Source organism: Rhea pennata, chromosome 5 (assembly GCF_028389875.1).
Source record: "Rhea pennata isolate bPtePen1 chromosome 5, bPtePen1.pri, whole genome shotgun sequence".
NCBI classification, from domain to species: domain Eukaryota; kingdom Metazoa; phylum Chordata; class Aves; order Rheiformes; family Rheidae; genus Rhea; species Rhea pennata.
This window is the reverse complement of record NC_084667.1, coordinates 54,420,240-54,435,366: the sequence shown is the minus strand read 5'-3', so window position 1 is coordinate 54,435,366 and position 15,127 is coordinate 54,420,240. Positions and strand designations below refer to the sequence as shown.

Here is a 15,127-nt window from a genome sequence, read left to right as displayed (position 1 = left end):
CTTTGGTTCCAAGGCTTAAATTGTTCAGCTTTAAATCTCTCAGAAGTCTGATTATCAGTTCTTCTTACTGCCTGCAGCTCCTGTCGTGTTCATCACAGACCTAAGATGGCAAGTATTTCTGAAAATCAAGCCAGTATTTCCAGAGAGCCAATGTTTTCTTTTTGCCAGTTAACATTGCTCAGAAGGCATATGCATCATGTGCAAAGCCTAGCACCTGGCCACTTGAAAAAAAGGCATATTTTGATGTAAGCAGTAAAGAAATATATATATACAGCCAGGAGAGATAGTTTCACCTTTTTCCCTAATTTGCTGTCCCCCCCAACTTATTTTTATTTAACTTCCTCTTTCTGCAGGAAATTGCCAAAAACATTAGGAGTGGTGGAAAGAAGTGGAAGCATCTTGAAAATCAGTGTGCAGATGTGATTCAGAATACCTCCCCACTGGGAGCTGAGAGAATGAAGGATGAACTCGAAGAGCTGCGAAAAGCCTTGGAGAAGCTGAAACTACTGTGTAATGAGGAGGAGGATAGATTGCTCAAGGTCCTACAGTCAGAAGGTGCCTATGAGTCCCAAGCCAGACAGTTAGAAGCAGACGTCCAGGAATTCAGAAAAGGTCTACAGAAACTAGAAAACAACTTGGACCCTGGGGTGGGGGAGAAGAGTGAAGATGAGTTTGTAGCTCTGTGGAGAAAATGCAATGTAAGTTGTTGTCCTTTGTATGCCTAAAAGTAGTAGGTATCAAGTGCCGTCCTATTCTTTGTAGACTGAGCAAACCTAGTCACATCCAACAGATGCCTGTCCCACTGCTGAAAGGTGATAAAGAAAGAGTAGGAGGGTGTATGAAAGAGATTGAAGAAAACTGTGAATAGCAGCCGTGGAATCAGCTATTCTAATTTTTATCTTACTCTGCACAAGGGGTGGTGTGGAGAAAGTAATGAAGTTTGTGTCTTGACTTCAAAAGGACCATCTGCAAAAAAATGCACAATACAAAGCAAGCAATAGAATTTGCTCTACTTATAAAGAAGTAGAAAAAATAATGCCTCACTGTACATGTGAGTTATGTACATATATAATTTGGAGTATTTTGTGGGACTGTTTCTCTGTTATGTCCTTCATCTGTGCAAGGTGGATACCTGTATTCCAATATCATGAGATACATGTTCATGCCTGAGAAGAAATGCAGTTTGTAACAATCCAGTATTTAAACCAAAATAAAACTGTTGAAAAAATAAGAGTGAAAAAGTTCTCCACACATAAAGTAGGTGAGAATTTTTAACAGTCATTTCCTCTAGAGAGTTGGTTTTGCATTTATTACCACTTTTCAAAATACCTTTCGTTGCAATTCATGTGGCTAGTGCTCAGGCACGTGTAGTTGGGAAAAGTATGTACAAACATGCTCCACAAAATACTAATTAGTTCAGTCCAGCTACATTTTCTTCTCCTGTTTCTCCACATGACCTTAGAATTAACCTCTTGTACATATGAGTGTTTGAGAAAGATCTGTGCATGCGAGCAGAAGCAGGTAAGACTGTGCCAGGCGTGCATCTCACATTAGGTGCAGAAAACTGAAATTGGGCTTGTTTGCAATTCACCCTGTTCAAACAGTGAATCCTGCAGATCAGAGGCAGAGGCTAGGTGGTATGAAGAGAGTAGAGAGAGGCTGCAGGATCAACACTGTTCCAGAGAGTGTAGTCTGTCTAACAAAGTCCTTATTCATTACAGCCATGAAAAAAGGTAGCAGGAGGAGGACTGGTGGCTAGCAGTGTGCCTACCTTGAGAGACAGTCGTATCACTCCATTTCATGCACAAAGCACTACATAAGGTGTGATCTGTTCATTATTTCTTTGTTTTAGGCAACAAGAGCGTCTCTGGCTGCGGAAGAGTCCAAGGTTGAGAGGCTGAAAGCTCAGCTTAAGGAACTGCTACGTTTTTCCCAAGATGTACAGCCGCACACTGAGAGTGTTGTCTCTGCAATACAGGAGTATCAAAGGTATTGGGAAGTCTGATTATGTGAGGGAGAATCTTCTCTGACACTAAAGGGATTGACAAGGGCCTATGAGAAAAGTATGAAATGCAATCTGACTGTAGGTGACATGATTAGGAAAGAAAGGTGTTTACCAGTTACATTGCAATTTTAGCCGTTTCTTTGGAGCTGCAGGCTGCTGGCCATTTTCAAGTTTTCAAGATCTTGCATCATTAATGTTGAATATGGTTTGAAGAAAATGATACTGTTTGGTAGCTAGTTTAGTCTTCTTAGCATTGTATAATTTATATATTTTGCTTGCCTTTCATGACAGCAACTAGAAAATCAGTATAGGGGCTGCAGCAGTAAACGGTTCAGAAGAATTATGGCCCTTCCTTTTTGAGTCTGTTGTGATGACTCATCCGCCTTAGTAATTATTTGGCAGAGTTCATTCCCCCTTCTCCTGACGGCTTGTATTCACGAAACTCCTGTTTTCAACTTGCCTTGGGTTGGAAGCGCTGAAAGTTTAGCCTCTCCCCAGACTTCAGTGTTTCCGTTTCCAGGCTGCCTGGAATCAGGAAGTAAAGAAGCTGCAGCAAAATTTGCAAACTAGAAGAAAGGATCAAATTTTTTTGAGGAAAAAGGTCAGTTTTTTTTTTTTACTGTATTCAAACTTATTTTCCTCTGCCCAGTGCACACTGTGCTGCCCATTCTGGGGGGGTTATAGGTCATTAGAAAAAAGGATTTTACTTTAAAAACTAACAAGTAAATGAAGTTGAAAGAGAAGCAGAGAAGGCAGAAGAACTTGTCTCTCAGTAGAAAATGGCAGCTGCTCTTTTGCCAGCTTCTCTCTGAAGCTTCTTTGCAAAGTGTGGCAGCTTCACACTGAGCCTGGCAGAAGCAGCGGAGCAAATGGCAAAGGACCTCTAATATCCAGACTTTCCATTTGCAGAGCTTTTGTCCTCCACAACCTTATCTTTGTGTAGTTCAGTAAAATCGTAGTCATACAGGTAAGATTATTGTTTCTACTTTTATAAAAAGGCAGAATTAATGGTGATTGCCTTGGAAGTTGGTGGCATGACTCTTGCCTGCCTGTCCTGTGAGCCTGCAGGATCCTGTTTCCATATGAACATACAATTTGGGCTGTATACTGCCATTTCAAATAGGATTCATCAGACTGGGAGGTCAGGAAAGCTTAGAAAAACAGGAGGCAGCTGCACAGGGTGTGTCACAGCAAGGCGTTGTTACTCAGCTGTATTTTGGTTAAGCCTGTTTAAGAGAAACCTGGATATTTAGCAAGTGAGTGCTGTTTGCTTTTAGCCTCTGATTTATATATGTACATGTGGAGATATGTACAGATTTGTAAGTGTGTGTAAATGCACATATATAAGAACGTATATAGAGAAATAAAAAATATATATGCTATTCTGCAAAGTTTTAAAAAATTAGATCTGAAGACAAAAAAGATTATGTATCTCCCCCCTTTTATAGGTAACTTGGGATGATCGCAATTTATTTTTAATTTAATATTTAAAGGTGCGAATACTCTGTAGTATGTAAAATGATTCAGACAACTACAGTTAAATTCTGCATGCTCTTGGCTTGTTCCTCCCAACAATCGGTGAGACTGCTCCCATAATGTTATTTGGTAAATCATGCTGGTGATAGCAATACTCACGGACAAGACAAGATTGCTGAGTGCGAGGGTGCAGAGTAATTCCTGATATGTAGTTGCACAAGAGACAAGTGTGTCTCACAGTGTCTAAATAAAGTTTTGTCAGCCATCTCGGACTGACAGGGCAGCTGTTGGTGTGCAACACCAGGCACAGAGAGTAAAAAAGACTGAGGCCCTTTGTGTAGGATACGGTTTACACATGAGGATTGCGTAAAGTCATGCCTTGATGAATAGGATGTTTGGACTCAGATTTCTTTGTAATTCTTCTCTCAGTTGTCACTTTATCCCTGCAGTGTTAGAGGGAAGACATCTAAAATGAGCGCTGATACGGAAGGTCAACTGAGGCAGCTTTTTCAAAACCCTCTGCAAGATTTTGAACAGTGGAAGCCATCAGTCAAGATGCTCCTGGACACTCCAGAGCCAGCGCTGGCTCAGATTGAGGTAGCAAACCTATTGCTAAGTTACAAAGCTGATATTTGGGTTGTATTTGCCAAGGCTGTGTCATCTGGGTTGTATTTGCCAAGGCTATGTGACTAACTGCCTGCATACAGCTGTCAGAGAGCAACAGCTGGAAAGGCATTTGCAATATAATAGGAAACCCCAGGGTACAGGGGGCAACTCTTACCTCTAGCTGTAATAGAATGTCCTATTTTCTGCCCTCCATTTGGTGAGCTAGGGTTGTCAACTTAAAGTGAGTTAAAATGCCAATTTTCATTAACAATAATTATTGTTTAGGCATTAACCCCAAATCTCCCTGGGCAAGAAGTCTGTGAACTCAGTTAATAAGCGTGCAGTAATACAGTTCAGAGATTAAAATGTATGGTTTCTGCCTGTCGCTTGAAAGTTGTTTGCTCCTTTGTCATTCCTCTGATCTCTGGAATAAGCATGCCCCTGAACAGGGATAGAGTTTATCCTTGGGATGAGCATTCAGGCTGTCCTTTCTGTCCAAGCATTCTGCTGTCCTTTCTTCTGGCCTCTCCCTTACACGGACAGCTCTCTCCATAGTACTGTTTTCCTCTATTTCTGTTTGCAAAATGGATGCAGGCCTGGTATTTGTGACATTACTGGGAAGATTTCTCCTTTAACTGGCACCATCCAGGTACCTCCTTTGGCGGCCCAGTAGGATGTTTTAGCTAGCTTTGTCATACTGCTTTGGTTATGTGACTTATGTGAGAATAACATGGTTATGTGATTATTTTACTTTAGTTATGATTTCACTGGAAGAATTTTTCTCCTTCAGGCTGCTCTAGCTGAAAGCTCCCAACTCAAAGATAAGTTGATGACATTACAGCTGAAGAAAGATTTGCTAAACAATATCCTTGGTGAGGAAAAAGCAAAGTCTTTTCTGATGGAAGTAGCTGAAGCTTCAAAGGAGAGAGAAATTCTACATAAAAGTCTGCTGCAAAGCAAGCGCAAGCTGCAGGTGAGCTGCAACCATCTGCAGTTTTGTCTGCAACAAAGATAATATTAATCTTTTATAAAGCCAGTTTTACAGCAAAAAATTTAGTACTAAGCAGCTGCACCCAATACCTTTTTCTAAATTGATCAAAGACTTATAGGAAGGTATGGCTTGTTGCACAATGTGGCTTAGTTTTGTTCCGAGTGTGAGATGGACGTGGACAAAAAATAATGTCAAGGGCATAATGTTGAATGGTGAATTTTTTTTCCCTCTTTGTCCAGAATTTGATATTGCAACATAAGGACTTCGATGCTGGTTTTGCACCTTTGCAGAAGAAATTATCTGCAATCAAGGCCAAAGTTGATCTAGAGAATGAACCACAGCCTGACCTGTTAAGTAAAAAGACACAACTCCAGAGACTCCAGGTATATTACAGTAAATGTCTGTCCCTTGTATCCTCAGTTAATTATACTCATGTTTGTATACATAATCAAGATCATTTAATCTGAGGCAAAATTAGTGTTTTATTAGCATTAGAAATTCAACACCTTATCCCCTCAACTGGCTGTGTGTCAGAAAATTTCATTTGGTCCAGTTTATAACATGGACTAGAAGAAATTGAAGCAATGCAGCTGAAGCTGGCAAATTGATGTACAAGGGAAAGAACAAGCAGCTGAAAGGCTATTGGTGCCACAACATTTTGAGCAACTTTTATTGACAGAGAAAACATACTCTCATAGAACCTGCTGGAGATGAAACTGCACAAGAAAAACTGAACCAATCAAACAGCAATCAAACACCAATCAAACTCCTCCAAAATCAGGAGCTTCCACTGTCCTACCCCCTTCCACATCTCCTGTTCCTGCTGTTTATCTTGTCTAAGCTTTGACACTCACCCAATTTGCTCCAAGAGCTGATTCAACTGGCCAAAATAGGGGAAAAAATAAAAAAAAAAAAATGATGATAGTTTTCTACCTAGTTAGTGTCCTGAATTAGTTCAGCAAACATGCAATAGGGCTTGTTTAAGGCATGCAGTGGGCCTGGCTATTGGAAAAGGGGAGGGAAGAGCAAGAGAGGTAGAGAAGGGGAATGTGATTCTTCCTTTTGCCATGATGTACTGTGGAGATTCAGCTATATTGTGTCACCTCACCATGGTGACCATAGGGATGTTGTCACCATAACTTCTTGCAGTGCTTAGCTGTAGTACCATCTCTCCTCTGGCACCTTCTTAGCAGCTTATCTTCTTTCTTACCAATTGGTAACATGCAAGAATTCACTTCTAGATGTCAAAAAAATATCTTTTTTTTCTTCACATTGTAAAATGAAACTAACTTTAGTGTGTGGTTTTGTATCCATCTGGAGGGTCATGTTACGTTTAGCATATTACCCTATGCTGTAATCTGTCTTTTCCTCTGCAGATGCTCCAAGATGATTTGGCAGAGCTTGCAATTCAAATGGAAGAGGTAGAGAAGCTTGTTCAGTCAAATACCACACATAGACATGAAATGAACCAGCTTTCATCTGACTCTCAGGCCCTGAAGAGATCATTGGAGGTAACATAAGGAAGAGTTTTTAGCTGCCTGTGGAGTTAGCAGTTGCCACTGTAAATAAATAGATAAATAAATAAAATTTTATCATATGAGAGTGTACCAGCATTCACTGCTGTGTGTATGTGTAAAGCTATACAAAACTGTATAGCTTTATGTAACCTAAAAGTTGATGAGAAAAAAGTGTTGCTATTGTGTAAGTACTCATTTTGACCTGAGGCTTTCTGTAGCTGGTAAACATACCTATAAAACTTCCTTCCAAAGCAATCTTAGAAGAGCCTCTCAAATGACCTCTAGTTATGTAGGTCAGCATAAAATTATTTATAATAAAGTGTTAACCCTAATACGCATTGTGGAAATCTAGTTTAAGTTTCAGTAATTTCATTTATTTCTAAACTGGACTTTTATCAAAAGGAAAAAAAAAGCATAGAAGAAGTTTTCTTGTCTATACAATTCTCTGTGGTTGAAAGTGTCAAATGTAGGTAACATTGGTTGAGGTATTAAAAAAAATCTCATTCTTTATGTTTTGTCCACTGAAAAGAAAGGTAGTTATTCTAGTGCTTAACACCCCCCCACGTGGTTGAATTCAGGCCTGCAGGGGCCTGTAGAAAAGTCTTCTGTGTCATTGATGCTAAAGGCTAAAGCTTTTGTGTCTTGTTAATAGTTTGGGGGGGGGGGTCCCTTTCTCTTCATGAGATTCTGTGCCATTAGTCACAGTGTTGGACCGGCTAATGAAACTGCCTTCTGATTGTGTTCAGTTGCTGACACATTTTTATCAATTGTAGATGATGATACAGCAGAGTGAGGAGCACATTCAGAAGTACTGGGCGTTTAGTGACAAACTCTCTGACCTCCAGCAGTGGATCGCAATAACCACCGAGAAACTAGACTCTTACCAGCATGCTGATGGGGAGCAGAGCATCGAGGGCAGGGTGGCAGACCTTAAGGTGAGGAAAGCATCTTAATCTAAGATATTGATTACTCACTTTGCAGCATTTAGACATTGGGGGAAAGGGTTTTATAGCAAGAAGCTCCTGGCTGTGGAGAGTGATAGGGGTTTGTTCCTCCTTAGACAACTGTTGGTTGCAGCTGCCTCTCTGCTGCTTTGTGTTGTGTCATGGGGTGTGGATCTAAGTAAAAGAAAAGAACAGTGAGGTTCTGTTGAAATGGCTAACGTATTATTAAAGAAGTGGTCTTAAAAAGAGTTCTTCCTGCCAGGGTAGTCTCTCTGGACAATACTCACCTTTGACTGTATGTCTGAATCAATACAGTGAACATTACTTTGTTAGCTAACCTTATACTGTATTGAACTTATACTTGTATTGAACTAAGTTCCCCCTCAGCTGCTGACTTCTCCCTGTATAGCAGTATTTTGCATGCTTGAATCACTGTGGGTTACTTTGGCTAGCAACTTTTGTTTTCATAGAGGAAACCAAGATACCTCGTAGGGAGATTGCAGCAGGGATGTACTGACAGATTCCCCCTTTAAATTTTTCCATCAGCTCTTTGCGAGAATCCACAGCATATTTTTTTTCCCCGATAGGTATTTTCTAGCTAGTATCAACAGAACCAGCATAGTCCTGGACTGAACATGGCCTTCAGTCTGACATAGACTGCTTTACCCAGGATGCCTAGAAGTAACTGTAAGGGCTGTACGTTTCAGAGATTGCTAGCTGAGTTTCCAGATAAGGAGATCCAGCTGCACCTTGTGGAAGCTCATGGCCAGCTAGTCATGGAGAAATCTTCCCCAGAGGAGACTGCCCATATCCAGGCAGAGCTAAATCAACTGAAGGAGTCCTGGAGCCCACTCAGAGATGTGGCAAACAAGTAAGTGGTCATGTACATCTTCCCCCTACTATTTCAAGGGGATGCTCTTTCCTGCTGTATGACCAGACACACTTGTACTTCATGTTCTGCGCTGTGAAAGTGAATGGCTATGTTACAACACTAGGGAAGAAAGTTGAGATTTTATTTAACCACTTGTAAATTGGAAACCATAATTTTCAAACAACACTGCTTTGAGGAATCCAGGGGTGAGAGCAATCTCTGAAGCTACCTTCTCATCACTCTTGGAGTAGGCAATATGTCCTTAGGGCCTGGCTTACCCTCCTAGAGCTGGTCCACACTGCAGAGAGAATAGGACAGAGACCCACTGGCTTCTGCTGTTGTGCCTTATCTGTCAGTTCTTCTCTGTCTCATCTGGGAATATCTCCAAGGAGGCTGCTTCTGCACTGGAATCTGTGCCTTTTGCAAACCTGCTCTTAGTAGAGCCAAAATCCTCCCTTAGCTGACAGATGTACACTTCATTTATTTTGGCCCCATTGTGCAGTATCTAACGGCTGTTCAGATTTGTTAGTCTGTATTAAAATTTAGTGCCATGCTACATGTGTGAATGTGTGTATATTCATACATAAATAGTTACAGAATAGTTAACAGCATGAAAATGGACTGATTAAATTGAGTCAAGCCTGGTTTTACTACTTGCTGGTTTTGGATCAGAAGGTATATTGCCAAGGTGTGGGGCTTTTGTCTCCCTCTTCCTCCTCGCCCAACCCTCACCCCACTAAAACAAACAAAACAGTCTAATGAAAGCGTTAGAACTGGAGAACTAGTGCTGCTCTGGGACATTCGTAGTTTCATCTTATTTTGTTGATAAGAAGTTAGAAATAACTGCAATAGTAAGACTGTTATTTCTCTAGAGTTGTCCCCCACAGCCCTAGTCAAAATGTGGATATCATCTCATCATTAACTGTGTGACTGCACTGATATCTCTGGTTTTGTGTTTTCAAGCCTTCTCAAACAATGGCAGTTAAATAGACCAGTGACTGATAAGAAGAAGAAAATAGCTTTTGTGGACAGCAGACAAAAGTCTGGAATAGCCTTCCGTCCTGTGGGTGTAGATTCCAGTCACAAGCAGGTGAGAGAAGGACTCTGCTTTCTTGTCAGCTTCACAAAAACAAGTTTATTGGCTTCATCTGATATTATGGGTTACAAGCTTGGAGGTGAAGATCTTGCAGTCGGGCATTTGGAAGATGTGCGTGACATAAAAGGACTTTTTTTTATTCCTGCTTCTCTGTAACCTAGGAAAGGATAGGAGAATGGCGAAATAAGAGCAGCCACCTTAAGCTCTTACGTGACTTTGAAGAGTGGTTACAAGGAGAAAACACCAAACTGACCGAAATTCTTGCTCTGCAGTCATCTTCTGTGGAGGAAATTAAGGCTCGATACAACAAGCTGGAGGTTAGTTTTCAGAGGATGAAGGTGGAGATGAAAGTTGCAGTCAGTGAAAATTCTCTCAGAATTAAAGAAGCATCTTGCACTACCTGCTCTAGAAGACCCACAGAGAGAAGAGAGGCTAGAAGTCTCAGTAATTTAAGACAAGTATTTTACTACTTTATTAAGGAAGGTCTGTCATAGCCAGAGTGGTAGAAGGGAAGGAAGTAGCCTGGCCTGTAGCTGGTATGGCAAAGGTGTTTAAAAGAAGCTGGTTAAAACCAGTGTCTAGTATTTGGCCTCAGTATTTTCCTTTCTGTTGAATGCAGTTGGAGGTAACAACGATGGAAGCTGTAAGAGCGAAAGGGACAAATGAGTTCTGCAGATTAGTGGACCATCTGTACCATTTCAGGCCAAAAAAGTAATCACAAAGATAAATATGCTAGTGCATAGTACTTAATAATTTGATTTAGTGCTCCTATTCTTTTAAGTGTTAGATTATGAAAGTGGGGTCTTGTTCAAATTCCTAGTTGCTGATGACCTTGTCTTTTCCTGCAGGAGCTCCAGTCTCATGTTCCTGATGGTCAGCGTCGCTTTGAAGACCTTCTTCGTCTTCATCCTGTTATTGGAAGCTCTGAAGATCTGGAGGACTTGCGTTACCGATGGATGCTCTACAAATCTAAACTGAAAGAGTCCTTCAGTTTGCCGGTAGGTGACAGCACTTGACTTACAGTCACTGTAGATCTCTGCTATTGCTCTTTTAGGTTGCTACATGTCCCACTTGCTAGTCAGTCTAGTCAGTCAGTGCTAGTCCCACTTAAAGAGCACGTATGTGTGTGCTTAATTAAAAAGCCTTGATAACTACCAGTACAGGCAGTACAATAAATGTAAGCACAAGCATTCTTGCATGAAAATAAAAGTCCTGCATTGTCTTTTTCCTTATGTAAACAATGCTCAGAATATTTTTCAAAGTAGAGTGTTCAGAATAAAGTAACAATTGGTCACTGTCAAAGACACAGTTGGAGACTGTGTGGTTGTGTGTGTGAATAATCTGTATTTACACCTCATTTGGGGCATATAAAGGAATCTTATTCTGAGATTTCCAGCTTTTGGCTATTTCTCAGCAGAACAATTTCCACTGAATTCTTTTAAATAGTTCCTGCAGTAAGAATATATTCAGTGTTCATTATTTGTCTCCTGCTGTGAGACATAGTGATCAGAGTAGCCATTGACTGACTGAACTGACTCAGGAAGTTACAGAGAAGGACCTATTGCTAGGTACTTTGTTTGTGAAACTTTCATGGGCTAGGAATTTGGAATGTATTTTTAAAGGACAACCGCAGTGTATTTTAATGTGAGAACCAAAAGATTAAAGAACTTTTCAAGGTAGTATACATAGAAGACATACTGAGGATGGCAGAACTTATACCAAGATATTCCAAGTCACGCTGTAAGGTATTTCCAGTTTCTTAGCATATGTATACATAATTACTAAGTAAGATTTTCTAGCGTAACAATTTATTTTGTCTGTTCAAGTTCAAGATACCTTAATCAGGGGATTAGACTTCCCCACTGTACATTTGGCACTCTCTACATACTTTGTAAGTATGTAGAACTGTATAAAGTGTATATTTTCCATATACTTTTTATGATATCTGAACTCAAGAACCTAAAATTTGAGGCATCAAATTTTTCCTCTCCAAGAAACTTTGGATTCAAATCCAAAGTTGATCCAGAACACAAATCCTTTAAATTGCATGGAAAATGAACATGACCGCTATCAATAAATAGCATATTTATATGAACTGTGTAATTGCTAATAATGAGGTATGTTTTGTTAACTAAATACCTTGTGTAAACATAAGTATTATCAATAGGGGTCAGTAAAATCAAAGCTATTGCTGCAAGAACTCTGCATCTGATTCAAATAGTCAGGAACCTGAAACCATTTTAGCCGTCTTCCTAATGCGTGTTAAAAGCTCATTAAATAAAAATCACCTGCTGGTTCACTCTATCCAGATGACCATGAATGTGAAAGAACTACCCCCAGTGAGGAAAATATTCATTTATAGGCGCCACTAGGATCTGAAGTTCATGCATTTTTTTTATATATATATATTTTTTTTTTCTTTTCTTTTTTTTTTTTTAACAGACTCCTAGGTCTTTGGAAGGACCAGACAGATTCAGAAAGGTATGAGAGTTTCCTATCATTAAGCTAAAAAAAAAGTTTGATTGGGCATTTCACAGGTCATTATGTTAAATTAGACTTTTAAAAAAGATTCTTGAGACTAATTTGATGGTTAAGAGCATCTCTTTGAAATACTGTAAAAAGGAAATTTATCTTTTCTGCATTTTAAAAGGGAAGAATATTAAGCTTGTTTTACTCATAAAGTTTTGCTCTTGAGCTGTGCTTGCTATATCCCTAGAAGCTAAATATCTATCTTCAGGCTGACTAGGGGAACTCATCTCTCACCCAGCTGCATGCTACAGGCACTCAATTCATTTTTCAAAAAAGTCTAGGCAAGAGCCCAAATCTCTGTCTAAAGGATTCAGGGGCTAAGTGCCTAAAATAATTTTGAAAATGGGACTCCTAATTCCTTTAGGTATTTCTGAAAAAAGTACTTTGAATCATTCGGTCCACCTTCTTTCTAATGCAGCAGAATTCCTCTCGTGAAGGAATTTTTCTTGGAAGTGATGACATAAGAAACAAAAGCAGTACAAGAGACAATAAGTACAAGCTTAAAGAAAACGAAATACTGCCAGCTTCTTAGTAAGCCCAAGGAGCATTTCTGATCCCATTCCTCTGAAGTCAGTGGGTGTTTCCATTGGCCTCAGTAGTATTGAATGGAGACCTTCATCTATATCAGAACTTGCTCTGTTTATAGACACTCTTGGCTTCCACTTTGCACTGTTAACTCACTTTCCCTTGTTTTTTAGAAGGAACAGAATAGGGCTTTATTTGCCCAGTACAAAGTAAATATTGTGCTGTATGCACATATCACATAATCACTTTAAGCCAGATCAAAGCCTTGATTTCTCCTGTTGCAAAATTTCTTTAAAAGAGACCAATAGTTAAAACATACTGTACTGACCGTCTTCAGTATGCTCAAAGATCACAACTTCTTCGTTCAGATGAGCTACTCCTCTGGTGCTCAGAGCTGGAATAGAATCTACCATGTTTTTCCCCAGTGAAATACTGACCTATTCAGAGTAGCTTTCACGCATCTCCTGAATAATTTTGGCCACAGTTCAGCCTTCCTGGTAATCCCCAAAGCATTTCCATTTTGCGTGTTTGGCTCAGCATTAATCATTCAGTGCTGTTGGTCATACAGTAAGATCACTAGAATTTTTCAGGTTGGCAAAACAATGTGACATTTTAATTCTTAATGTGGAGGCAGCCAGACCTTAAGCAGTGCTGCTTTCCTCTAGAAAAGACTTAAAGGAGTAGTCCAAAATAACTACCAAGGAGTTCTCTGCTTTCATATGATTCAGTTGACTAGAGCTGTTCATAGCAAAAAAGAAAAATAGATAGGCTTTGAGCATCACTGCATCTCCACTGAGCAGTTAGGTGCCATTGTTGAATTCATCTGTCCCACCAGCTCAGTGTGGGTGATACTCATTCCTCCTTGACTTCTCTGAAGAAGACTGAAGTCTTCTGATAATCTAGAAGGATACTAGAATAACATAATGGCAGGCAGCACAAGTTTGTCAATGAGGCCTATACCAGGCAGCACAAAAAAGCATTCTCTGAGATTTGAATAGCTACTAGACAAAAACAGAAACAGCTCAGTGTGGGAAAGAATGATAAACTGAAATAGCTCAGAAGAATAAATGAAATGGCTCCCCTAGCACCAAGTTATTTGCAGTCCCCCACCAGCTAGAACAAATGTTGCCATGATTTACACCTTGCTTCCATCAGTGTGATTCTGCTGAGTTCAGAGCATTTTTTCTGGATTTAAGCAGTATCACTGCAATCTGAGTCTTAGTGCTATAAGCTGAACTGTCTTGCTCCCCCCCCCCCACCTCAAGCTAAGGCTCTTACCATTACATAAGCCTGCCTTGGCATTTGACCACTGAGCATCACTTCAGAGAACCAGAAGATAATGTTGATCCCTTTGGGTGCATCACTATTCAGGCTGCAAGAAAGGGAAAAGCAAACCAACCAATGGTGGCCTTGCAGTTTATTTTAAATTCAGAATTAATGCTTAAAGTGTAGTTAGAAAATGAGTGAAAGATTAGAAAAGTATTTTTGATATTTTGAGTATCCTTTCAAAACCATGGGGAAAGAAACTGCCCTGAGAGAACTACTGATTTCCAGAGTTAATATCTGCAGAAAGTGTACATTGTTGGGGGCTGCATCACTGCATTTGCCACATCCAGTGACTTTACATGCAATGGAAGGTTCATGGATCCCTGTTTGAGGATCAGATTGTCTAATTTGTCAGCTCTTTCTTTCTTGTGGCTTGCACAGAATCAGAAGAGGAGACAAAATTTCAGATGTTTTGGACTGATCTTGCTTTCTGCAGTATGAAGTCTCTAGTGACTCTCTGCTCATCTTTCACTTTTGAACAACGAATTTTTTGTTGCAGCAGTAGATCAGCCTCAGGAAGAGGACAACCTAGCTGCAGCCAGTCTCATTCCACTGCCTTCAGTTTTTATTCCATTCCTAGCCTGCAGGGCTGAACGTTGGTCAAGATAGAGCCTGTTCCTTGTATATTAATGTACTTTTTTTCTGATCATTCATCCTTTGCTGAGGACATGCTTCTAGCTGCTGGTCCCCGTAGATGGAACAGTATGGTCTAATGATTGCGATGTGAGCAACTTCTTGTTGATTAACAAAAAGCAGTTGCAGGAAATTGCACTGGCTGCAGTGAATTTTTAGCAGGTGCCAGTGACAGGGCAATGTAGATGGATATTTCTGCAGGGCACCTAGCACACTCAAGGACATAATCAACCAAATGCTAAATAATAACTGTGATGAATGTTACTTTCAAAGGCTGGCTCCCAGCTAACTGAAAATATTCCATGAGAATTCTTAGCATACATAGGAAGTCAAAAGCTCATTATTTACAGGCCTAGGTAGTGCTGTTTGATTTATTTTCTTGAGTTCTCAGTGTAATTACATTTCCTTGCTAAACAAATAATTCTGGCTCTATTGTTTGTACAAATAAAATAATTAGGATTCATTACATTTGTGGTCAGCTAATTGCTTCCTTTGAGGTATTGCTAAGAGTAATCTCCTTTAACACGTAGACAGAAGGAGTGTGTAGTTTAATCTTATTTAGAAACACCGAGACACCATTGATCTGGAGTCAATCAAATTAATGTAGC

General features: G+C 39.9%; 1 protein-coding gene across 8 annotated transcripts in view; it reads left to right on the top strand.

Moving 5' to 3' along the window:
* The window catches only part of SYNE3 (spectrin repeat containing nuclear envelope family member 3), a 77,085-nt gene that overhangs the window by 42,267 nt on the left and 19,691 nt on the right, over positions 1 to 15,127 (top strand). For 5 of the 8 annotated variants that reach the window (XM_062576241.1, XM_062576242.1, XM_062576237.1 and 2 more), the window contains 12 exons: positions 354 to 698; positions 1,853 to 1,989; positions 3,931 to 4,078; positions 4,878 to 5,060; positions 5,318 to 5,461; positions 6,455 to 6,589; positions 7,369 to 7,530; positions 8,247 to 8,410; positions 9,374 to 9,500; positions 9,668 to 9,823; positions 10,355 to 10,504; positions 11,949 to 11,987. In XM_062576241.1, the coding sequence (XP_062432225.1) occupies positions 354 to 698; positions 1,853 to 1,989; positions 3,931 to 4,078; positions 4,878 to 5,060; positions 5,318 to 5,461; positions 6,455 to 6,589; positions 7,369 to 7,530; positions 8,247 to 8,410; positions 9,374 to 9,500; positions 9,668 to 9,823; positions 10,355 to 10,504; positions 11,949 to 11,987 (1,890 nt within the window). Of the gene's footprint in view, positions 1 to 353; positions 699 to 1,852; positions 1,990 to 3,930; positions 4,079 to 4,877; positions 5,061 to 5,317; positions 5,462 to 6,454; positions 6,590 to 7,368; positions 7,531 to 8,126; positions 8,154 to 8,246; positions 8,411 to 9,373; positions 9,501 to 9,667; positions 9,824 to 10,354; positions 10,505 to 11,948; positions 11,988 to 14,267; positions 14,965 to 15,127 lie in introns of those variants that run through there. The other 3 variants (XM_062576239.1, XM_062576238.1, XM_062576244.1) reach the window with 3 other exon arrangements.